The sequence below is a fragment of the Sceloporus undulatus genome, chromosome 6 (assembly GCF_019175285.1).
Source record: "Sceloporus undulatus isolate JIND9_A2432 ecotype Alabama chromosome 6, SceUnd_v1.1, whole genome shotgun sequence".
NCBI classification, from domain to species: Eukaryota; Metazoa; Chordata; class Lepidosauria; order Squamata; family Phrynosomatidae; genus Sceloporus; species Sceloporus undulatus.
In genome coordinates, this window is record NC_056527.1 from 156,983,208 (window position 1) to 157,002,357 (window position 19,150).

Consider the following 19,150-nt stretch of genomic DNA (forward strand, 5'->3'; position numbering starts at 1 on the left):
CTTTTGACTTCCTTGTGTTTATATTTTGGATTTTGATTGTGGGTAATGTAGTGTGGATAGACTTTGCTATGGACTTCGTTGATTGCACTAAAATATTGGTTGGGAAAGTGAATTAAGAATGTGTGTTATCTCACAAACACACACAAATAAATTAGTAGCCTTACCTCATTGTATCTACATGGGAGCTTTCAATGGCTGTTTTCTGCTAGAGAGACTTTACAAACTGTTAAATAGTGAGAGGGTGTTTTACTCTTGCAAATGGCCTTTTCTCTTATAACTAGGGGAGGATAAAGTCATAGATGATGTGGCAACAACAGCATATGGTATGTGGCTTGTCTGGGAGGGAAGCTTGTAGCCAAGGTCAGTTTAGGGGAATTTTATTATTCTTGTTATTAGCTCAAATATTGCAAGAGGGGCTGGCTACAAGAGCCCTCCGAGATCGTCTCCCGATATGTATACGGAGCAGACCAGGGGGTCCCACTAAATAGAGCTGAGACAGACTTCTAGAATTAATAACCAATTTATTTATAAGGGGAAAAACACATACGATTCACTAGCATACACACACACATACAAGGCTCAGGAAAAGCATAGGTTAGCATGGAATAGGATTTTAGGCATCACTGGGGTGATACGTACCAGAATGTAGACTCCCTCCAGGAATCCAAATGGAATATGATGAGGATGGCATGAGGCTTAGCCATGGAATGGCTGGCCAGGAATCAGGAGCCAGGAGCCAGGTCAGGGTTCAAGGGGACAGAGCTTCCCCCTGAAGTCCAGACTGGCCCAGTGAACAGGCAAATCTGATGATATTTATAGGCAAAATCTTGCCTCTGGCAAAGGTGCTTGATGGTGAGAACAAAGGTGTTTAATTACTTGCTTTTCACCTGGATGTCCCTGTCTGATTGTCTTAGTGGTCTTAAGCTGCTCGGACAACAGACCTGGGGAGGGGGTAAGAGCCTCAGGCAAGGCAAATATTTGCTCTTCCTGGTCCTATGATAATCCCTTTTATGCGACTCTCTAGATATGATGATGTGGGTGCCTCTCAAGGGTGTGTGTGCATGTCCTCATGCCTTGCTAGTAATGGAGGACAGGCTATTAGAGTTCATCTAGGGGTCATTAAGGGTTATCATTTATACCAAAATTTATATAAAACCAGCATGGGTAACAAGCTGTGAACTACACTGTTACAGAAAAGAGCAACAGAGAGAGAGACTGAGAGTGCCGTGCATGTGATGCTGGATCCAGACTTTATTTCCACTCCCTCCAACCTATGCATTTGGCATTTTTCTACTTATCAGACCAGAGATGAGTGAAATTCAGCCCTCTAGATCTTCAGGCTGCAGACCTAAGGATTCATCCTCATTGGTTATACTGGCTAGGGCTGATGAGAATTATAGTCCAACTTCTGAGGGGCCACAATTTGCCCATAGCTTCTGGGAACAGGATGGTTGACATGGTTTCAGGTCAGAGGTAGACTGCTCAGCCATCTAGATGTTGGACTATAACTTTTTAGTCCTAGCCAGAATAAGCAATGCGGAATGCAGAAAGCTGGAGAGCTACGCTTTCTCCTTGTTTACATCATTGTAATAGTTTAGTCACCAATGTCAACGTTTTGTGTTGCTACAAAGTAGTACTCATGATTTTCAGTACAGTAATTTGACTCCGGTTTTACAAACTGTGGCCCTGTACAGACCGGCCTGAAAGGTGGGCATGGGGCAGAGTTGGGGTGTAGCATCCTCATGACGCGCTTCCGACTCCCCTGGGCACTCTGATACACTGTATAAACTGAAAAGCTGCTGCCTAGGCTGATACATAGTCTTCTCATGCTTCACAGGACATGCTATGTTTTATTGTGTTTCTATTTTGTCAGTCACGTTTATGGTAAAGTGGTAGAAAAATGGTCTACATACTTTCAACACTGTCAACCTGACCCAGTTTCCTTTGCTACTTAAATTCTCTGTATGGCAGAAAACATTGCTGCCTTGGTTTCATTGCGGCTAAATTATGCAGTTGCTCTGCATCCATTTTGCCACAAAGAGGTCACAAGAGTAGAAAGTCAGAACTTTTCTTAATTTCAATCCAGTCTTGGGTTGTTGAATAGAAACCTGTCGCCAGGTGGCACCAGAGAGCCATGTCCAATATTCTGTTTTAAAACTAGAAAGCTAAAATTACAGGCATTAACAGGAAAGTGGTTCCAGGGGAGGAAAAGCCAAAGCCCACCTATAGCTTCTTCCAGTTGTCAATGTGAAAGGGTTATTATTCAACTTCGAGGGGGAAGCACAGTTTTGTAGATTAATACGTGATTAAGGGACTCATTACTAAATGAGTAATAATGATATCCAGCTGACCTTCTAGTTGTGGATATATTCAGAGAGAAAAGTGGGGAAAGGCTCCTTGCTATCAAAAAATGGTGGAACTGAGTTCTACATAGAGGAAGCATCTAGCTTCACATATATACTGAGCTTCATATGAACAACACCTATCCTTTTATATACAGCCATGGCTCTTAGTGTTCACCAATATTATACATAGCCTCTTCTGATTCTGCCTTATACCAATGTCACAAAAGACTGGGAAATGCAGTGCTCAATCTGCCTGCTTTTTATACACACACACAAATATGTGCCTCTATGCTAGGGCCCATGCTGTTGCTATGACCTACTTTGATTATGATGAACAGTGTGTGTGTACATGCGCAGCAACTCTTTGTAAGCATGGGGGTGTCAATTATTCATGCACAGTCCATGTTAATGCAGGATTTAAACAATCTCATCTATAATTCAGAGGGCAGGGTGCTCCCACTATTGACTCCAGTGCTCCCCAAGGACCATTCACGCTTAGGTGAGCAAAGCTGAGTAATGTGACTGGTTTGACAGACAGGAAAGGAGGGGCAACAACTCATCTGGAATAAATTCAGAGACTGAACAGGAGCTGATGAGGAGAGAAGTCACCGGAGCCAAAAGATTGTGGAGGTAGCATGAAGGGGATAGAGGTCTCACGAGGAGGAACCATAGGTCATTGGTAGAACATAAGCTTCCCATGCAGAAAGTCTATGCTTTGGCACCACCCACTAAAGGGTCAGTAGCAGCTAATGCCAAACAGGTTCAGGCCCTGCGGACTGAGCAAAACAGCAAATTTAACCTAGTATAGAGGTGAGAATAGTGCATCCCTTCTAGGTGCTGTTGAACTACAGCTCCCATCAGCTCTAACCTGTACAGCCAATGGTGAGGACTGCTGGGTGCTGCAGTTCAACAACATTTAGAGAGGACCACACAATTTTGACCCCCAACATAGCATGAGGCAGTTTCCTGGATTGGGAAAGATGGTAGCTCAAGGGTAAGAGAACATACATTTCATGCCAATTGGCCCACAATGGGTCCCTGGCATCTCTTGGCAGGGCTAGGAAATGTTCTTCTCAAACAATAGAGAACTGCTACCAGTCAGAGCTGGTGGTAGATCAATGACAGATATTTTCTTTTAAAACAGTTTCTTATTATCTGTGTTCCTGGAAAAGCAGCACAAAGGGCATTAAAATAGCTCCCCTAAAGAAAGGTCACCCATCTGGGAGACAGCTGCCGCCAATGCATCCCAGAGCCGTGGCGTATTTGGGGGGGGGGTATGTGTCCATGCATGCATGCATATGTATGTGTGCACACAAATGTGTGCGTGTGTGCTTCCAGGTGCATGGAGAAGAAACACGAAGCAATCGTTCACGTGAAGCTAGCATTCACATGAAACAGGAAGCGGCCCTCTTCTTCACCCCGGAAGTGCAAAAGTTCAGAGCATGTGCAAGGGTGCCAATTCGAATTGTCAAATCCGCATGGTATGTACTGGTGTAGTAACTTATTTTGCCATCACTCTGCTTTGCCTTTGAAATGACCCCAATTTCACTCTTTGCGCGTGATAATTAATCACGTGAATTGGCTTACTTTCGAATTGGGTCTGCTTTCCCTTTCCTTTGAGATGGGGGTACATTTCCCTTGTGTGATAACGGACCAACTGAAAGAAAGAAGTTGGCAGCATGAGCTTTTGTAAACTTCAGTTTACTTCCTCAGATTGGTCATGCTTCACAAGATGGGACAGGGTCAAAGACTGGGATCTCACCTCTATTATATGAGTAGCACAGTTTGGTTGCAGAAGCTCCTACAGAAAAACCTCAATTTGAAAAAAAAATGGCTTGGTCCACTTCAACAAGGGTTATGGTGCAAGATCCTAGAACAGCAAAAGGCAGGAGCAGGCAATTCATTTGTAATTTATTGACTTACACACACCATTCACAGGGAAGAATTTGTTACAGTTGACTCAAGCTTTTCACACTTTTTATTTCACTCTGTCATCACGCCATTCCTTTGGTCTTCAGTTCTGGCAAAGAGGTGGGGCATGACAAGACGATGTTCTATGCACTGAGAACTTATGAAGGCAACAGCTTTCTGTGATTAAGGAGGAATACAATCAAACCAAGCCCAGTCTTGTGCCATAGTGCCTTTTGGGCAGAAGACTCATAGGTTTGAAGTCCATCAAACACAATCATGCTAATCCAGTGACTCTGGAAACACAGCTGAAAACACAAGACCATCCAAATGTTGTGGAGATGCACCGTTTTGAGTGATACAACAGGATCCACTTTTCTGTTCCTCTTGGAAAATAAAGAAATTGTGTAGTGTGGGTTTTTTTAATCTGCATTTTACAGATCAGCCAAGATAGCACCAAGCACGCTTCCCACTTACAAAAGCGTTACAGCCCCTTTTCCTACAACTGCTGCCCACAATCTCCCACCGTTCTTCACTGCAATGCAAAAGGCGCTTCCTGTCTACTTGGAGGACTACCGCTTGGTTGAGCAGTTGTTTCAACATGACTGATTAATTGTTATCATTTATTCATCAAAACAGTCCTTGCCTTTTTGAGGCTGCAGTGAAACTTGCCTGTCTAATGGAGCAGGTGCATCCACGCAGTCCCACTCCCAGCAGGCAAAAAATGGAAGGCTCTCCACATCAGGTGCCAAAGCTTCTCTCAGGAGAGAGAAGGGCTGGTTTTGACAGCTTGTGCTCCTGTGCAAACACACAAAGGGGCAAAGTAAAGCAGGAAAAAAGAGTAGATCTGGCAGATGGCAATGAACCAAGGCAGAGAAAGAGGGATGCTCATTCAAGAAATTAGACATTTCAATTGGTCTAGTGACTAGGGACAAGAACTCTTGCTGTTGTGAATGCAACAAGAAAGCATTAACTACAGCCAAGTCCTACTGGAAAGTCAAGGGTGAGGCTTCTTCTCTTTTGTTAATGAGATTCAAGATAGCAGAAAAGTAGTAACTAATTTCATTCAGGGCAGGTTGTATCTCTGGGAAAGAGACAGCTTCTAAGGCACTCTGCCTAAGGAAAGCCCTAAGTATCTGCATCAACAGGGTACAGGACAAATTGGCCAAGACAGAGAAGAAAAAGGGAGTTATTAGGTGCCAGAAGAACCAGTGAAGCCTATTCTTGCACTTAGACTGTGTCCAGCAGAACAAGGAAAGTGAGACTTTTCACAATTAAGCCAGATTAAGTGGTCCAAATGTTTAAAAAAATCCACAAAACTAGTGCAGATAGAAGTGTTTTATTTTCCCAGTGTTTTACTCCTATGTGGGGCACATCGGTTCAGAATTCTAGAGGTATGTGATTGTAATTTACTTATACATGAAGCATCACTTACTACAACACATCTTTGTATTTTCCTTATATGTGCATATATGCTTTGCTATTTACAGCTACATTCCATGCCATGACATTTAGCAGCCTACAAAGAGTATGAAAGAGTATATAAATCCTTAGACATAGAGATTTGACAGCACTAATGCAAAAGACTTATATTCAAAGTTCACACAAGAGGCATCATAAACTCCAACAAACTACTTGGAGGAAGAGGAAGATATACAAAGAATAGGGGCCTCAGTTTTGTCAAATCCTGAAAGTGGTAGTAAGCAATTAAAGATACAGCAACAGATTTGGCTGACTTTTGACTTGTCATACATATGTAAGGAAACAGAAAGCACATTTCCATCCTAGACACGCCATACAAGAGATGAGAACACATACTTCCTAAGTGTCTTTTTCAAGTGTCATACACGGCTGATCTTACAGATACATTTTTATCTGGGATGGGTATCATGCAAACTCCCAATTGTTGCTGAATAGTCATTCCCAGCATTCATTACAACTGGTTATGCTGAATGGGGTTGCTCTGAGTTGCAGTCAAACAGGATTAGGAGAGCTGCCTGATTTCCACCAAAATAGTTAATTTCTTTCAATGATTTGAATTTGTAGGATCTTTAAATAGCTTCAAAGAGGTTTTTTCCCCCCCCATTGAAGGGCAACCTGGCTGCTAAAGGGTAATGACAGCATTGGACATCAATGTTCCAATTATCCCTGCATTTTGTACTATTACAGTTTTATGACCAGAGCTTGAAAAATGTGCATTAACTACACTTCCTGTTACGCTTTGGAGTGATGAGGGTGTAACATGATTCTTAAAAAGTAGCTTAACTAGTAGTAATGTTGTCATTTTTAATTTATGTTGTTTAGTGGTCATGTTGAGACCTCCCAGACATCCTATCTTCAACCACCCTGCTCAGCTCCTGTAGACTCATGGTTGTGGGTTATTTGACTGAGTCTATCCATATGGAACACAGTCTTCCTTTCCTCCTATTGCCCTCTACTTTCCCAAGCATTCGTTTTTTCTAGTGAATCCTTTCTTCCCACAATGTAACTAAAAATATGACAACCTCAATTTAGTTATCTTTGGCCCCACACAGACTGGCCAAAATAAAGCTGCTTCGGGTCATTTTGGAAGTACGCTGTTTAAAGAATGCATGTGTCCTCTAAGAGTCCAGAAGCCATGCCAAAGCCATGATCCAGACCTAAGGATTGGAGCGCAGTTTTGGCACAGCTTCTGGACTCTTAGGATGCATGCATCATTTAAACAGCATACCTCCAAAGTGAACCAAAGCAGCTTTATTTTGGCCAGTCTGTATGGGGCCTTTGTTTTCAGGGAGAATTCAGCCCTGATCTGCTCTGAGATCCATCCATTGGTCTTTTTAGTGGTCCACAGTATTCTCAGAACTCTCTTCCAGCACAACATCTCAAATTAGATTATTTCTTCCCCTACCATCTTTCTTCACTGTCCAGCTTTCACAGCCATTAATAGAAATGGGAAATATAATGTCATGGACAATCCATCTTAAAATAGCAAGTTATGAATTACATTTTTTTTAAAAAAAATTCAAAGCTCGTATATGAAATTTACAATGTCACATTGCATGGAGTACCATACAATTCCTTCCTTCATCTTGGAAAGACTCGTGAAAACACTAGGGAGAGAAGCAGTGGAGGTTGCAGAATTAGAGGTTATGGTTATGGTTTTGGCAGAAGCTGGAATGCTTGCATTAGTTTTCACAGTTAGCAGCCACTTGTTACATCAATACAAACTTTTGCATGACTTGGATTTCTGACATGCTTAAAAGGTTTCAAAAACATTTTAAGCATGTCAAAGATCCAAATCAAGTTATTCTTCCCAGATAGAGCATACATCTTTGGACCTATGTTCTTGTTTCACCTCTTTTTGATTTCAGCTGTTACTTCCCATACAAACAATAGACACAATCACTGCTCTGGATCAGGATCCACAGCTGGGACAAAATGTTAAAGCCCCTACCCCTTCTATCAGCTATTGCTATTAGTAATTTTCTTCCCCTTTTATAAACTTGCAGTTTGGTTCCAAATTGTGAGCATACCTGTAAACCTTTTTGCATGGCAACTCTCAGTCCTTATTTAACCACAGCTGTATAGCTAACATGTTTAAATGCTCTGTCTGAGAGTAATAACACAGTTCATCCCAGATGACACAAGTGTACTGTTTTACCTGTAACTCTTACTGCTTGCCTCCAGGTTATAACCACCAGCACATATGTGTTATTAATACAATTGTAAAGGGTTTTTTTCTTTATAAGGTCTGTAAGGAAAAGTGGTTGGTATTAAAAGACCATTTATCATCATTTACATCATACTCAGATCTGTTAACAAGAAACATATCCAACAAGCAGAATCCTATAGTACTCCAAAAGGCAAATAAGCATTTTGCTATACAGGTTTATCTCTTTAGCATCATCCTATACACACTGTGTCTTCTTTGTACGCTGTGTCTTCTTTACAGTATATGTAAATGCACTTCCAATACATGTCTATTTCAGAACTGTGTATAGTTACTTAACTCTCCCTCAAATTTTTCCAATCCTCCTTCCCTCAAACAGTTATAATGAGAAAGAGTGACCATTAGTAAGATCTGTAGCTGGAAGCTGTATAAAACAACTAAATAAGGCTTTAGTTTATTAAGTCTGCCCTAAGGGCTAGAGAGATTAGGAGTTCCACATGTCTGTGACTCTCAGACTTTGGTCCTCCAGATGTTTTGGACTTCAACTCCCAGAAGCCCCAGCCAGTCTGGCCAACAGTCAGAAATTCTGGGAGCTGATAACCAAAACTTCTGGAGGAGCAGCTTTTGGGAACCACTAACCTGAGACTATTCTGAGTCTAACATTCAATGGCATTTGGAATGGGAAAAAAATTATAGACATTGTAGCTTTCAATATTTAGTTTTGCCTCCCTAGGATGTACTTGTATTCGCATTGGTAACATACTGTACATTTATCAATGTGTATTCAATTAATTAATTAATTAAAAGTCAGTGCAACCAAGTTTTTTAATAACTGAGAGCCCTGATAAGATGAGAATGATAACAGCGAAATGCAGAGGTATGGGGAAGAATCATATTTTAATTTCATCTCCCTATGAATAAACTCTACAGCCTTTGAAAAGTAGCCACCACATTCCCCAGTCCCACCTCATAAAGTGTTGACTTACCTTTGTATAGGACTTTGTCTATGTGTTGGATAAATGTATTTAATATTTAATGATACCAACTATGAATTTAGCCAGAACAAGTAATTCCTGGGTTCCTTGTTAAGAATCAGTGTTAAATTCCTGCTTTCTACTTCTATAGGGTAGAGACCAATCTTTGAATCCAATGATTAAGTCAACTTTAGAACAGCATTTTCACCTTTGAATTTTTGTGAGTTCTCCAGGAGGTACTATAGCAACTCAGTGATTGGTTAAAACCTTATTTTTCAGTATGGCAAAAACATTTTGTCACCACTATTTGACCCAATGCTTCAGACTTCCATCTTGAAAAGAGAGAAAGCATCTGCCCTGTATCTTCCACTGGAAGCAATTGATTCAGCTTTCCTACAACCACCTTATCCTGTATTAGCACACACTTAACTTCCTTCCTTAACCAGCTTCCTGCTTCTGAAAAACTTTAAAATGATTTTAATTATTGGTCTTACTGTCTTGTTCTTGTCGTCTACCTTCAAGTCATTTCTGACTTATAATGACCTTAAGGCAGGGTTTGTTTGGCAAGATTTGTTCAGAGTGGGGCTGCCTTTGTCTTTGTCTTCCTCAGAGGTAAGAGAATGTGACTTGCCTAAGATCACTAGTGGGTTTCCATGGCTGAGCATGGATTTGAACCTTAGTCTCCAGAGTTATACTCCAATGGTCAAACTACTACACCACTCTGGCTCTCACTCTTTTCGCTCTATACATCTGCAATGTTTTTTATATTTCTTTCACTTTGTCTGTTTTGTTGTTGCAAGTTTGTGTTCTATTATTCACTTTACTTGGGCAAGACTTCCATTTCCCTAAGACAGTCATGTTTTCCTTAATCACTTTCTTGATTTTGTTCATTAATACTGGGTATCTACCTAGGTGACCCTTTTCCTGATATACATTCTAGATGAGCTTCTATAGCTGTGGTTTTGAATAACCTGCAAACATTTCTGTGGAAATCTGACCCTCTTGTCTTTACCATTTAACTGTTCACCAGTCTTCACTTCAAGATGTTCCCTTTTTTGTAGTAAAAAGAGACTGTGTTGACCTTGACAACTGTATACTTGTGTTTATGTTGAATTGTATATCACTCTGATCATTTCCGAAAACTATTGGCATCTCTCAACAAATCATAGGCACCACCTAAGTCCAAGGATATGTAGAATTTTTACCTCTTCACCATGATCACAACAAGAATTTTAATGAAGCATTTCCAATACTTTCTCCAGGTCAAGATCACCCAAAGCACTTTCATTTGTGTGTGGGGGGGGGGGAGGTTCCACAACCAGTACTTAATTAAGTTTGGGCTTGGGATCACCATGCACATTGCTTCTATGGAGGCTGCTGAGTTTCAGATTTCTAGCTTGATATTTGAAGGATAGACACCACCGCAGTGGCATCACTGGGCGAGTGCAGGGAGTGCAGACTGCACCGGATGACACTCCTGGTGGGGTCCTCTTCCTGCTGCGGCAGAGGGGTGACCGCACTGCTTGTGGATTTGTTGTCAGATCATCTTCCTTCCTGGGGTGAATACAAGGGGCAAGCAGCTGCCGCTCCCCAGCAGCCCCCCCCTAATTCGGGTAGGAGGAAACTGAGGTGGTGGTGAGGATGGCAGAGAGGCGAGTGCACTGCTCATGGGTTTATCACTGTCCTGGCTGTCTCCCCAGGGTAGTATCTGGGTCCCCAATGAAGCAGCAAGCAGTTGCTGCCACCAATCTCCCTCGGTACCCCCGCATCAAGTGTCACCAATCCTGGTGATGTTACCACACCACTCTAGTCTATAGCCACTGTATCTAGAATCATAGAATCAAAGAATCATAGAAATGGTCATATTCCTATTGCTATTCCTTATTCTACCAAATTTATTATGCTGGTATGTATATTCTCCTTTACAATTAAAAATTGTTTTAGTTTAGAGGCTTCTGACATTAGCATCAAAATATCTTACAATAAGGTCCCTAAAGATCTCTTGCATGTGCCTCCTCATGCCCCAGCCTTTTGGCTGACTTTTGTGGTCTACTCACAAGTTTGCCACCTGAGTGAGGCTCACATTCTAGGGAGAATGAAGGTGTAAATTTCTCTCTCTCTCTCTTGCACACATACACACACTCACACACCAGTCTGTGACCTTCATCAGTCACAAGTAAATACCACATATCATACACCTTCATGCAGTAAAGAGTCAACACACCACTGAGTACAATTCATATATTATCCAGTTTCACATTCTCATAGGATATAGCAACTTATTCTTAAGAATTTTAATACAAGTGAGACAGCCATGGTCCAATATAATACTTAAAGCACTTCCAAATACCAAGCAATAAAATGTCAACGAAAAATTGCACAATTTCTTGTTACTATGCCTGACTGAATCAGTTACAGAAAAAAGTCTTTTTTTTTCCTTCAAGCTTTTAAACTGAACATTAAACTTATCTTACAGATTACAGTTTCTCTTTAATAATAATAATTAATTGCACAAAACCACACAGAATCTTTTTATGATGCATAAATATTTCCTTATTACACATGGTACAAAAATACTCGTACATCTTTGTTCGATATTCCCATAAGGATGGCTGATTATTTGGCAAGACTGGATTCTCTCCAATCAGAGGGATGTGGGAAAAAAAGTTAAATATTTTACAGATGTTCTATATATAGGAGCTTAACAGAAAAATAAAACACAAAAACAACCCTGACTTGAACTGGAGAAGGGCAAAATGGACAAGAAACCCAGTGCATTGTACTTTTGAGAAGAAACTCTCTCTCTCTCTCTTTTCAAATTCTAGTCAAAGCAGAAAATGGAAAGGGGAGCCTCAAAAGGGAATAAGAAGGAGGGGGGGGGGGAGAGAACAAGGCAAAACTAGGATAGTGTTTTTTAGAAGCCAAGTCTTCACAGAAGCAAGATGAAAAAACTTCAGTGATCAATAGCTAGGCCAAAACCCATTGCTATAGTTACACAAATGCTAGAACAAAAACAGCTTTGCACACTCACACACGCACACACCCACCAAGTTAAAGTGTTTTAAATTCATGCCAGAAAACATGCAAAACCGATTGTCTTTCGCTTCCTTCAGCGGAACTGCATAAACAATGTTTAGGATAAGAAAGGCCTGGATATTGCACTGTACACAGCTAGACCACATTTAATGCCAGCATCCCAGCTGGGAACAAAAAAAGGGTCTATCATCAAGATCTGGTCTCTCCAACTAGGCCCCAGCATAGTAGGAGAAACTCAGTAATGGGAGTTAGTGGAATGGGTGGATGGGGTGGGAGGCAGGCAGGCAGGCAAGCAGGCGGGAGAGTACACAGACCATGCAGTTACTGAACTGGGGAAGAGGCTGGACAGTTTATGTTCACAGTCTTGGGACAGGGAAGCCCACAGATTCATTCACAAGAAGGGGGAGTTACTGCAGTTGGGCACCTTTCTGGTGTCCACAGGAAGGGTTTGGAGGGAAGATTTCCAGCGATCCACAGACTACTTCATTCCTGGCACATCACTCCATGGAGAGACAAGAAGGGAAAAGGTGGGCCAAGAGGCGGCTCTTGGAAAAAAGGAAGAAAACATTACAGAAGCGTTGTACAACATACACTTCAGCAGAACCTCAATGTCATGGAAGGTAGATAACTACCACTCCTTTTCCCATCACCCTTATCTGAAGCAAGCTTTATGGCTGAATAGCACATAACACTGAACTAGACAACCCAACTACACAGGATGGTTTCATCTGCAGGACCCACAGACATCAAAGCAAGATACTTACTAAAACTAACAGAACTGACGAGACTTCCATCCTTGCTGGGTAGCTTCAGAAGGAGGATACCAGCGCATCTAGAAGAGAATGACAGGATGTGACAGTGAGGGAGTAAAGCAGTTCAACCGATGCAGGCACTAGTGTTTTTGGTAACTGCATGAGGCACATTCCCCAATTATCCAATAGACATGGTTCATGCAACCTTCTTCCTTAGCAGGCAGGAAGATGTACATGAGTTACATTGGTAGAATCACAATAATTTTCCTCACTGATCAATAAGCCATCTTCCATTAGATTCTACACTAGTAGTGAGGGAGCCTTGAGGTCATATTTGATGGATCAAGCACAGGTTTCTAAGTTAAGCCACTAAATGACATTTGGCAGCATCTTAAACTATTCATACAAGTGGTGTGTTGTTGTTTTTTCATGACAGCAATACATGGAACTGTATACTCCAACATTTTACAGATGAAAACCTCTACATGTTTTGCCAAGCAACTACAGAGTGCAATCAAGATGACAAAAGTTATTAATGGGGAAGACCATATACTGTAAGCTAGGTGAGGTTACTTTTGCCTGAGTCTACTGGCAAGGGCATGATTCCACCCCCTCCTCTCCCCTTTCCTCCCTAATGGAGTGCAAACTACTTTTGTCCTTGTACTCAGTTTGTAACAACTGAAGTAAAAGCTGAAGACAAAGGGAGCAAGGAGTGGAAGACAAGAGAAAGAAACAAGACATTTTAAAAGCAGATGAAAAATGGGACAACAGAATTATTCAGTATTGTTGCTCCCAAATTGGGACAATTGAAGGCATGGAACTGGTGCAGTCTCCTCCTCCACCTGGGTTCCCTTATTATGACCAGTTAAGTACTCTGCTGCCCAAATAATGTACCTAAATAACTCATGCACAATTCATTCAAGCAAACTAGCTTGCAATTTAATTTTCTCCTTCTGTTAAGTTTTTGATAACTCTGTGTAAATCCACCCATCCTTCACGAGTATATCCCAAGAGGGAAAGGCATTTAACAGTGCCAAAGTCTACTTCACAAAAATGTGTGCAAGCCTACTTTGGAGGGAAGGGCTGGATAAAAAATAATAATATATTTTTTAAAAAGATAGTCTAGCAAGCTAGGTTTAAAAGTTCACCGGGTAGAGGTTTCTCAGAATGAGCTGCACAGACACTTTCATGTGAATCAATCTTAAGGCCTCTTTTTATACGCAAAGCTAAGATATTTCAAAACACTGCACCTCTTATTATCCTACATCCAGACTTCTTCCAGTCCTAATACCATTAAATATCCATGTTTTCCCCAACACTGGGACTGCACACATTCTAGTTGCTCTTATTTATCTGATGTGTGTTCCTTGTAAATTGTTGTCCCTATTTTGCCCTTCTTGGGTACACCCATTTCCCTTCCATCTCCCCACTTCTGGCAGCCCAGCTACCTATTGAGAATCAAATTTGGAAGTTTTTGAACTGTAGAGAATCTGACTAATAAAATGATTGAACTGTTGCCACCTCCTTAAGAAACTGGCACAGAACCGGTTGTTTTAGGGTAGTTTAACACAGCAAATGAAAAGTCTGTTCAATGTGCACCAATGGCAGGGAGAGTACTGATAGTCTTTGTGCATTTACTCAGACTGGACCTTTGGTGTGAGAACATAAAAGGTAACATACTAGAGTGACTTTTTTATACCTGTGAAATGCTGGAGAATATGGGGCTGAGAGTAAAGTAGAATTGAACAGACAGCATCTGGGCTTGACCAATGTTTTGTTTTGAACCAATCTTGCAACCATGACCCAAAACAACTAACTGCACAGACACCGAGAAAATAGGCCATTTAGGAGTAGGGAAACAGTTTGGGTCAAAGAGAGGCACAAGGGAAAGGCACTTACTAGTAGAAAGGGTTGTGACATAAAGCACAACACTCTTTTGGGGAATGTCAATCTACTGTGTATATTGTTGCAAGTCACAGAATTAGAGGGAGTTTCACAGGGCATCAAGTCCAGTCCCCCAGCTTGATGTAAGCAATCCATGACTACAACAGCTCCAACAAATGGTTGTCTAATTCTCTGCTGAAAGACCTCCAATGAGAACTCACCATCACCTTTATGCAGATGGTTCTATTCTCAATCTACTTCTATCAACAGTGAGTTCCTTTTTGTATTCATCCAAGCTCTGTCTTCCTATACCTTAAGCCCATTAAATTTAGGACACAGCAGAGAACAAGTCCTTGGTCTTCTTGTGACAGCCCTTCAAGTATCTGAAAAGTGTTTATCATGCATCTTCTGTCCTTCTCAGTCCTTGTATAAATATGATGTGCTGATATTATTGTTCTGTATTTTTGGAATCAAAAGTGTTCCTTGCTACCATGGTTGTGAAGAACTGTTGTTTTTTCAAAAAGACACAAGATTCCCAACTGACTTTTTATTCCAAAAGCTAATAATGGCCCAATGATTAGGGCAATGATATTCCAACAGCTAACTTCAATGGGCAGTGCTGCAGCTATATCTGGAAATAACCAAACCAAGAGCAACATTTAAAACAAGGGCACAGTGAATGTGGATGATTTGACTCCCTTTTTATTCATAGTTAAATATTCCATCTGAAGTGAGAAATATTATCATAGTGTTAACTGCAATTCAGGAAAACAAATCAAACTGTTTTTCCAGCTTTGGCTTATTTCCCTAAACCACAGTTAGTGCTAACTGTTCTCTATAATTCCTAATTGGCTGGTATCCTGTGAGTGAGTGACAGACATGGATGTAAGTGTGGCTTATGTATACATATAGTCTGCTTTTAGACTGTGCACAGAGAGCTATTCTGTAACTCTTTGTACACCACATAAAACCTCCCTTCAACAAGTTTAAAGCCCCATGTTTCTGATCAGTAGGGAGGGAACAGACGGATGAAGCAATTCTGATGATGAAGATCCAGTGGAGAGGCTAAGGAAGGTGCAATCATAGATAAAGTGCATCCAGGGACGTAGCCAGGGGGGGGGGGGTTCTGGGGGCCCGGACCCCCCCTTCCATTAGAAAAATGAATGGTGTGTGCTGCTGCGCCGCCGCACTCAAGCCCCATTATAATGGTGACACTTAGTCTGGCCCCCCCCCCCTTCCTAAAATCCTAGCTACGTCCCTGGTGCATCCTCCTATCCTTTTATATATTTATGAGTGCACCCTCTCTATCGTCCCCCCTGGAGTTTGTACCATCTGCATCTCCAACATAAAATGACCTACCTCCTCTCTCTGTCCTCTCCCCAAAACAGATGCTACTGCCACTGCTCCCCACCAGGCTTGAAAGCTGCCAGAGTGGACAGAGGACACATAGCAGAGTGCTGTGTGCTTTGTCTGGTTGATGTAGGCTCAAGGCCATTGTGTGGGAACCTAGACAGAGCCGAGGATATGAAAAGGGAACATGAAAATGAAAGGCTACCTTTCCTCATGGCTTCACCAGAGATGAGGAAGTAGGGAGAATTCAATCCCTGATGTTTGCCACACAACAAATCATAGTTGTGGGTTGTATGCTAACTAGATTAATCTCTTTTTGTGGGCCATACTATAAATGTAGCCCGGAGCTGCTTTCAGCTAGAGGACTCCACAAGCTTATAGGACCAACCCATTTCTGAATGGGGTTTCTAGAGGTGCAAAAAAAGTACATTTCACTGTTTCCAGCCCCTGACCAACACTGCTGCCCTCTCACTAGGATCCCTGAGTCCTTGATGCTGCGTGGAACTCCACAGCCTTAACTTAAGGTAGGAGAGGCTACAGAAGGGCTGTTTGCCTAAAGCCAATTTTCATTGAGCCCTCCCACTTGATTGCCACCAAGACTGTCAAATGTTTTACAGCTTCCTTTCATTTCTCTCTCCCCACCACCACTCTGCTTCAAGCTGTGGCTTATAAATATTTCCCAGATTCCTAAATCCATCTCCCCCGCACATCTGGAACTAGTTTTGTCCATTCTGCTCAATAGTTCAATGGAAATGGGAAGCTCCCTTTGCCAGGATGCAGTGTGCTCTTTAACCCTGGAAAGAAAAGCCTAACTACTGGAACAGCAGCATTCTGCTAGCACAAAAATATTCATCCAGCCCAAAATGCATGCAGTCCAATGGAAGGGCAAGCAGCTACAGTATTTTTAACAGTGCAACTGAATAATAAACATATTAGTTTATCTGGTGGCCACTCTGAGATCTGTTGCCTATCTTAGGAGTGTTACTAGTTTGTTTTAATTCATGGAAATTTCTCCTTGATATGACTATTGTAGCCTGCTGTTTGAAACAGTTTTGTATGACAACTAGGGCCATCATATGTTAAGGGGACTTGGGTTATTAAATTTCCACAGGAGTAAACAATATCATTTTTCTAGACAGCTGTTGTAACACATCTGTGTCTTAAGAAGACTATTTCCTCCTATGTATGGATGGGGGATGTTTCTTCGAAGACAGCACTTTCTTTCTGCAGTTCAAAAGATTTTTTTGAGAAATCTGATGCTCATTCAGGGCACCCTTTTATTCTAGCACTGCAATCCTAACTACAACTACCTTACAATACCTCCCCTCCTTACCTCATTCTCTATTAAGTTCCCTTACTACATATATAGCAATAATATCAGACATTGAGCCTCCCCCCAAAAAGTCTCTGAAAGTCTCAGGATTTGCTCCTGTACAAACAGGCTTTGTTTTGGAGATCTGCATGATATTTGCCCTATCTTGAAATACTCCCAAGAAATTCCTGGGAGTTTTCATTCCCATTCCCCAGGTCAGTTTAAATTAACCCAGTATTTCTCAAAATGAATGCACCACTCCATGGCTGTCTATTTGTGTTATATCGGAACCAGCTAAGATGGCTGCTACTAAGAAATATAGCAAAGGTTTCAACAGGGATCAAGTGATGGAAAGAGGAATGCTAACAATAAAAGAAAATGGTCTTATTGGTTAACTAGTGCAATATTGCTAAAACATGTTAACACTTTGACTATAACTCCTAAATAATAATTTAGAAATTGGTGAACAGCAATTTCTCAAAATCTGAATTTCTGAGTCTAGAGATGATTAGTAGGAAGGGCGGGAGGAAGAACACAAGGGAGTGGGAACAGAGGGGAACCCAATATACTTCAAGAAAGAATTTGGATTCAAAATCATGAATATGCAGATAAAATCAAAACCAAAAGGACTGGAAAGTCTTGATATTTCCAGGGACTTTTTTTCCTTTCTGGATAAGCCCTAAAGTGAAGCAGCAAAAGAAAACAATTTTAACAACATAAAATGCAAACTTTACTAGTTTTTAAGGAGAAAGTTTGTGAAGGAGGATTTTTCAGACTCCTGTAAAGGAAGGATTCTGCCTTCCTTGACGGAGTCCACAGCGTGACTGATGTGTGCCAGTTGACTGTGCGAGGAAAAGTAAATCTGTGTGTGCTGTTGCTGCTGCTACTATTACTAGTACAATCTCCCCCCTCCCACCACGTGACTGTGGTGAGTGAAACAAGGTGGTAAGAACCCCCCACCCCACAACAGTACCATGTGGCAGGATCCCCTCACTGAGACTGAGGCTCCTTCCCTCCCACTGGCAGGACCAATCCATCACTGCTCAGTGGGAGCACTTTGAACACAAGAGGTGCCATGCTGTGATGTCATGTCATGTGCGCCAAGTTGGCAAGAGGTGGGTTAGAGAAATGCCTGGCATTTCATTTTGCCTGGGCTTTGGGTGTGTGGATAGCGTGGAGGCCCATGCACCGGATTGCTAAGGAAGAGATGGGGCAAAAAAAGGAAAGTAAAAAGCTTGCGGGAAAACCCCATTGTGTGCCCAAAATGGCAGAGAGATGTTTTGTTACCTTACCAGCCTTTTCCAGACGGGACCCACCATCCTTAAAGGTTTCTAGGAATTAAGCTGCTGTACAGCCACTCCATTCTAGCAGGGATTAGCCAGGACTATGATGTCCCACACCTCCAGGGCCAGCTCTGAGCTTCAGGGCTAGCCTGCGTAGGTATCCTGGCTGCAGGTCACTGAAGACATCAAAGGAGGGATCATTTCAATCACCAGCGGGCCACTGTGGGAGCCCCTTGGGGGAGCAAGAGGCATGTGGCAGCCACATTAAGCATGACAATTGGCTGCTATTGTAGAGCAATCCCTTCCCAGATTGAGGGTAGGGAAGGATATCAGCATTCAAAGGCAGACAGAGATTTTTCAGGTATTGTTGTTTGGCTCATTACAGCTTCCTTCTTCAGTTGTAAGTACAACTATACAGGGACATGTGGAATTTTTCTTCCTCTGTCATTTGTCTATTCATTCAGCTAAGAAGGATTATGTAAAGGGACACATTGATTCCTGAGATGTTCTGGCAAGTTTGTAATCATTAACAGACACCTGTCCTTCACAGACCTTTCTACTAAAAGCTTTTGTATAATTATTTTTCTCTGCAGCCCATCTCACTACTAATTCTAATTAGGTTGAGCTGAAGAGGAGAGAAAGCACAGCAGCACACTG

General features: G+C 41.8%; 1 protein-coding gene across 1 annotated transcript in view; it reads right to left on the reverse strand.

Annotated features, from left to right (window-relative positions):
* Positions 1–10,272: 10,272 nt before the first annotated feature.
* The window catches only part of RBPMS2 (RNA binding protein, mRNA processing factor 2), a 50,799-nt gene continuing 41,921 nt past the window's right edge, over positions 10,273–19,150 (reverse strand). The window contains exons 7-8 of the mRNA XM_042476884.1: positions 12,677–12,744; positions 10,273–12,457 (exon numbers count right to left, since the gene is read on the reverse strand). Of these exons, the coding sequence (XP_042332818.1) occupies positions 12,682–12,744 (63 nt within the window). The 3' untranslated portion in view covers positions 10,273–12,457; positions 12,677–12,681. The remainder of the gene's footprint in view (positions 12,458–12,676; positions 12,745–19,150) is intronic.